This window comes from Tetrao urogallus, assembly GCF_951394365.1.
Source record: "Tetrao urogallus genome assembly, chromosome: 2".
Taxonomy (NCBI): domain Eukaryota; kingdom Metazoa; phylum Chordata; class Aves; order Galliformes; family Phasianidae; genus Tetrao; species Tetrao urogallus.
The window spans coordinates 100,875,607-100,882,457 of record NC_136814.1 but is presented as its reverse complement, the minus strand read 5'-3'; the positions used below and the strand labels follow the sequence as shown (position 1 = coordinate 100,882,457).

Genomic DNA, 6,851 nt, shown 5'->3' with positions numbered 1-6,851 from the left:
TGTAATGCACAATGTTCATGTATTATATGTATTTGTTAATTCAAAAAGAACACATTACAAATATGTCAGAAAGCACATCAAAGAACAGTTATCTTATACTGAACTACTATAATCATTATTAACACTAAGGATAATCATGTATATTAGCAATGTCTTAAGCAATGCAAGCCTATCACAGAACCTTATTTGAACAAAATACAGGTGAGAATGCTTTAAGCCACTCCTCTGCAATTCAAGCAGAGTGAAAGAGTTGTTCATGCATTCAATTCCTCCTGGGAAACCATCATGAAAATTTATGCTAATAAGCAACCTTATGGTCTCACTTAATAAATTAAAAGTCACTGAGAACATGCACTGTAAAAACTGTATACCAAATTTCACATAAAAACTTGGCTTATACTTTTCCTGTGCAAATAATGTCCACAATTTACCACTTGGCATGATCATGCTGCCAGTGATGACTCGATTGCCATCCTCCTGCTTTCTGCCATCTATCCTCATCATGGCCAGCAATAAGTCCATAACATATAGTCCATACAAAACAGACCAGGCCAAATGTCACCTTGCTTTTTTACCACGTGAAGCAAAGCACTCACCTGGAACTTGGCTGCAGGAAGTTATCAATTCCAGCTCAGATAAAATGTAACCATTGTAACACACACACCCATGAACTTACTTGCTGCTGACAATCAAGTTCAATAAGCACTTTAACAAAATGTACTCTGAACAACAATATCTCAAGCATCTGGATGGCCTTTGGATCATTTAATCATGTATTACACAATCTGAGTCCTAAAATGAGAAATGACCTGCAGGGCTTGATGAGGATTTCAGAAAAAGTAATGCTGGTTGTAAACAGGAATACGAAAACTTTATTAGATCAAGTTAAAAGCCCTGACTGTCTTTGACAGCATCTACCAACTGATGTTAAGGGAAGAGCACTGGGACTCCCTTACCTCCAGAAGACTAAAGACTCTGGACTCTTCAGCTTTAAAAGCTCAACAGCCCCCGGTGCATTTCCCTTCAACAAATCTGCCTCACCTTTTTGCAAACTCCTATAAACTTTTGGAAACTGTGATTTTTCCAATGAAGCTAAGAATACATTACAATATTTTTGTTTGGACACTGCTTCTTATGGCTTAGCTTAGCTTGCTACCCATAAATTCTGCAACAGAGAGGCAATAAGGAATCACTGTGCATTCAGTTTCACACATACTAGCTTCAGGCATCATTTCTCCTACCTCCTGTACTCGTTGGCTTATCTTCAGACATCTGTTTCTTTTAGTGCTCCATATACAGAAAAATTTCACATGTCTGAAAAGCATTGTCACATCCATAGTTTCTGTAGTGTTTTATAACCTTTCTGAGGGATGGGAGCGCTAGAACTGCAGACCACATGCAAGAGATGAATGCATCGTAACTGCTTATGGAATTACGGGGCCCATTTCCTGATGGTTAATAAATCTCACTCAATTTTGACCACAATGGAGCACATGGCTCTGAGATTTCACCGAGTACCTGTCGTGACACCCAGGTTGCTCAGGAACAGCAACCATTCATTTAGAGCCTACTCTTGGACTTCAATCTCATGCATCAGCATGTATGTATCATTTTACTGCTCCACCAGTTAGAATTCAGAGGTCTTTATGCAGTGTTACATAATTTTTACTAAGTACAGTAATTCAGTACGTACAACAAATTTTACTGCTCTGCTCTTCACCTCCTTTTCTGGAGTTTTCTTGATATGTTGAACAGGACTTATTTTAGAACAAATGTACAACCTTACCTGCTATGCCACCCCATTTGAAAAAATGGTTAATTAATCCTACCTTTCTGGCTGGAGTTTATCTCTCTGAAGGTTGTAACTTCTATCCCATGACAGCTTGGCCTTCTACGAGCCTTCAATGAAGGCTCCTCTCAAAACGTTGTTTGGGTTTTCCATGTTCTTCCTTGTCCAGATGTGTTCATACTCTAAAGAACACCAGGGATTCATGAAATGAGATGTTCAAAGGCTGCTCTGAAAGTAATGCCAATCAGAGGCAGCTGTTGGTTGTATGGCAGCAGAGGCTGAACCTTCCCAAAATATCCCATTATGTGTTGTTGCTGTATGACAGATAGCAGCAGAGGAGCAGTCTGACAGCACGGAGTATGACATGGAAGCACATATGAAGTGAAGGTTTCACTCAGTTTTTCCATGAGGAAAAAAAGGCACCTACTGACATTCACTGACATTTGCTGAACATTTCTAGAGAACCAAACAATGGCTGTGAGCACAGTGAGGTGGTGGGTGGAGCATTTCAGCAGTGGTGACAGCAACAGTGGGTCACCTCTGCTTGTGTAGACTTTTTTTAGCGTGGTATGCAGCTCTTGTTCATGACTGGGGAAAATGCACAGCTAATGGTGGTGACTACATTGAAAAACAGTTTTTTGTAGCAGAGAATTTGCTCTGCAGTGTTATCAAATAGTGTTACTGTGCTATTTTATCTGTTGCAGTTTCCTTGGAAATAAATAGGAGGCATTACTTTTGGAGCAAGTCATGTACGGCCATTAAAAATACTGCTGACTTTTCTCTGGTGCAACAGATTTATCTCTGTTCCACTCATTCTTGCCTCTGTTTTTATCAGTTCATTCAACATAGGAATTAGCCTCACTAGTTTGCAATTGCCCAGATTCCTCTTGGAACCATTTAGATATTATCCAATGGATTTTTTTTTACCTTCTCTCTACCACAGCTTCCATCTGAAACAGCTCTTCCAACATATATCTCAAGGAGAAAAAAAAAAGAAAATAGCATTAAGATCTCCCTCTGGTCCTCTTAGATAAACATGCCTAGTAGACAGCCACAAAGATGACTATGGGCCTGGAGTAGTTCCATGCGAGGAAAGGCTGAGATCCTGGAACTATTCAGTCTGAAGAAGATGGGCAGGAGATCATATCAATGCTTATAAATATCTAAAGCCCGGGAGTCAAATTGTTGGGGTCTGGCTCTTTTTGGTAGTGTGCAGCGATGGAACAAGGAGTAAAGAGCACAAACCGGAACGCAGAAGTTCCAAAGGAACATTCAGAAGAACTTCTTTATTGTCAAAGTGATGGAGCCCTGGCACAGACTGCCTGGGGAGGTTGTGAAGTCTGAAGACCCATTTGGGTACCTACATGTGCAACCTGCTGCAGGCAGCCTGCCTGAGCAGCGGGCTGGACTTGGGGATCTTCTCACTGGTGACAGGTGACAGGATGAGGGGAAATGGCCTTGACTTGCACCAGGATAAGTCTACGTTGGGTATCAGGAAAAACTTCTTTACAGAAAGGGTTGTTAAGCACTGGAATAGGCTCCACAGGAGGTGGTTGAGTCACCATCCATGGATGTGTTTAAAAACCATCTGGATGCGGTGCTCAGGGACATGGTTTAGCAGAGGGTTGTTGGAGTTCAGGTAGTATGGTTAGATTGCAGTTGGACTCAATGATCTTTAAGGTGTTTTCCAGCCTGAGCGATTCTATGATTCTATGATCTCCAGAGGCCCCTTCCAACCTTCTAAGGGATTCCATTCCTTCCTTCAGGGCCTCACCTGCCCTGAACCCCATTCACACCTCACGGGATGGAATGAGACAGCACTCTTGTACTCTGAGAACAGATTTATTGCTACTTTTTAAGCTTCTTTTGCAAGTTGATGCCCAGTATCTCGTATTTTCAATCTGCTTTAATGCATTTTAACATTCTGGGCAGCCAGGCTCACGCCGTTATCCGCACTCCTGGTGTAGATGCAAGATGTACCACACCGAAGGGCGCACCCAGGCTTTGCCTGCCCCTTCCCTCCCCCTCGCCTCAAGCACACGGCTTCATCTCGCTCTTTCTAAACACGGCCGCATGTCGCGGCTGAGAGCCGTGCGCGGCGGGGCGGAGCGCTGTGAGGAGGCGGGCAGCCCCACGGCCGGGCGGAGCCGAGCCGCCCTCAGCCCACCCCGCGCGGCCCAAGGCGGAAGGAGCGGCTCCGCCGCCCTCCGCTCGCTGCTCCCGCTGCCGCCCGGCTGCCCTTTTCCGCCCGGCTGAAGCACACGTCGGGCCGTCAGCTCGCCGCCGCTATGCTGGGTGTCGCGGAGCCGGCGAAAGGGGAAGGTACGTGCCTCTCTCCCCTCCCTTCCCTGCCCGCTCTCGTTTAGGGCGGGGGCGGTCGCCGAGCTGCCCGCCCGTGCCCTGGGGCTGTGCGGCGGCCTCGGTAACGGAGGGGCGGGAGCCCTCATCCCTCCTGCTGCCCTGCTGCCTGGCGGGGCCGGGAGGACCACCCGCCTTACGTAACGCTGGGGCCAAGCCCTGTCCTGCAAACGCGTTCCACCCAATAGCGCTGGTTAGCGATAACGCATCCCTGTGCTGCCTTTATTTTGTGTTTTCCCTTTAGCTCACGATGGAGCTTCGAGAAGCAAATCCTGAGCTTGCTTTCTTTTTCTTTCCAGAAAATAGTTGCAGTAACGCTGCTTGCAGGGCTTAGTGTCTCAGTGTGTGTTTCTGTGGACTTGCAGCTGTGAGTGATGCTCGTTATCTAAGCAGCAGGTTATTAAGGGACAGAATGGCCAGTGAATGAGAACAATACAATTATACGTACCTAAAAGTGAAAAGCAGGATGAGATGCTGAAGGTGAAATGTTGGTTTTTTATTAGAATAGTTCAGGTGGTTGGGAGGAGCGGAGCCCCACGCCCTGCTCCAGGAATCAGTCAGTCAGTCTGGGTGGCCCCAGAGCATCACCCTGGGCTCCAGGTGACACCTCAAAGGCTGATGCTGCAGTGGCAATGTGCCAGTGCCAGGCAGGTGGGGAGCATCAGGGCCAGGGAGCAATGGAGCTGATGGCGTGGAAATGGGTGCAGAGAGAAAATGGAGGTAATGAGGAAGCAGTATGGAGGCATGATAGTTGTTGAAAGCTTTCCTTCTCTTAACCTGTTTGCTGTGCTTGCAAAGGTGATGAAGCATTTCCTTTTTCTGCAACAAAAGGACAGTATTGACGTTGTATCTTCAGGATAGTTGTACCTCTCAGGTGCTGCAGCTCCTCAGTCACTGAGATGTGGTATGCTGCAGGCCTTCTGGGACTTTGTGATACACAATTAAGGTCTGAAAGTCCATTTGCACGGTCTTCTTGCAGCATCTGGTTACGATTGTGAGTGTCCTAGAGGCCTTCAAACCTTAGGATTGTGATAGTTCCCTGTCTTCTCATGGAGCTTGCTTAAGATGCTCATGAAGGAGGCTGCCACACATTTGCAGGTCTGGATAAGTCCTGGCATTAACAATTAATGTTTTCCATTATGGAATTTCTACAAAGGTTACGTAAAAGCATATGAAATCAGTGATCTCTCAAGAGCCTTTGGCAATACCCCAGACAGATGGATGTGAAAGCTGAGCATATCCTTCTTTACCTGGCTCCGCCTTGTAAGTATTTACACAGCCTGCAACAACCTACAGCTCAGGAACTTTAAAGCACAGGTGCACTAAAGACCTAAATTTCCTCTGAGAATTTCTCCATGAACTCATTCTTACCTTGTACCCATGTGAAGCCCTGGTGTTCTCGGCATCGAGTTCTGTGGCTCAAATGCCAAACTAATTAAAGAGGCAATTCCATTCATTTTCAATTTCCTTTCTGCTTATTTTGTATTCTTAATTTGATATTTACTCCTCCTTAAATTCCAAAAGGTAATGATGAGTTATTACCTGTTCATTTCCTTCATATAATTTACAATTACAGTAAGTTGTGTATTGCTAATCATTTAATTAAAAAAAAAAAAAAATCAATTCCATCATGACTGCCAAGCCAAAGAGTTTATCAGTAAAGTTGACATGACTCACATTTTTTTTTTTTTTGGTAGACAGCTTTGTGTTTTTTGTTTTTTTTTAAGCAATGTTTTTTTTCTATTATTCTGATTTATTATAATGTTGGCACCTTAGCTGGAAACAGAGGAGGTCTTGAGTTTCAAATAATGTCAAGGTTATATTTGCCAATTATTAGGAGTGAATTTTGATGTGTAAGTTTTAGCAGTGTTTTGCACATACTTGCACAGAAAACAGACAAGCAAGGTATAAAAGACAGTATTTGGTTATTAAATTTAGGCATGTTGTTAGTGGTGACTTAACTGTCTTTTCTGCTCTTAAACCACTGTGTAAGACTTTGGATTTTCGTTGAAACTTTTGACTAAATTTGGTTCGAGTGCACGTTTTGATGGTATTTAGATGTGCAGTAAGATTTAGAAACAGGTTACATGGGAGGAAGTCATTCTAAATAAAAGAATATTCATAATAGAGAGCAAATGTGTAACGTGAAAGGTCTGAATTAAACTGAATCTTAAGCTTATAGCAAACCTGGGATTCCACTGAAAAGCCACCCCAACTACACAGCAGATGAGTGCAATGAATGAGAAAACTATTTGTTTACCTAGGTGGATCTTCACAACTGCCTGATGAGGCTGTGCGTTGTGTAAGTGCCTTGTTTTGATTTATCAGGTAATATTGATGTGCCAGAGCAATGTCTAACCAGACATGCTGCAAATATAGGCATGGCAGGATTCCTTTCTTCCTTCCTAAATTCTGCTACTTTCTGCTACTGCTGTTAGCCATGCTGTTCTTTTCCTTTTCTGTCTCATCTCATGCTTCTGTTTACAGCTGATGTTCCCCTTTCCTTTATTTAGATGTTTAATCTACTTGAATTTTCTTTATATCTTCTATTTTCTTCAAGTATACTGATAGGAATGCATTATGGAAATCTACACAATCAAATTTTACCTTTCAAAATAAATTGGAGCACTAATTGGAAATAAAATTGTTAGGTGTTCACTGGGTTGTTATTTCCACCTTTGATGAACATGTGCTTCATATGCTT

The 6,851-nt window shown here is 43.4% G+C and overlaps 1 protein-coding gene across 1 annotated transcript in view; it reads left to right on the top strand.

Annotated features, from left to right (window-relative positions):
- Nucleotides 1-4,077: 4,077 nt before the first annotated feature.
- The window catches only part of LDAH (lipid droplet associated hydrolase), a gene marked incomplete at both ends in the record, with an annotated part of 103,928 nt that continues 101,154 nt past the window's right edge, over nt 4,078-6,851 (top strand). Inside the window, one exon of the mRNA XM_079532518.1 lies at nt 4,078-4,111. Coding sequence (XP_079388644.1) covers nt 4,078-4,111 — 34 coding nt within the window. The remainder of the gene's footprint in view (nt 4,112-6,851) is intronic.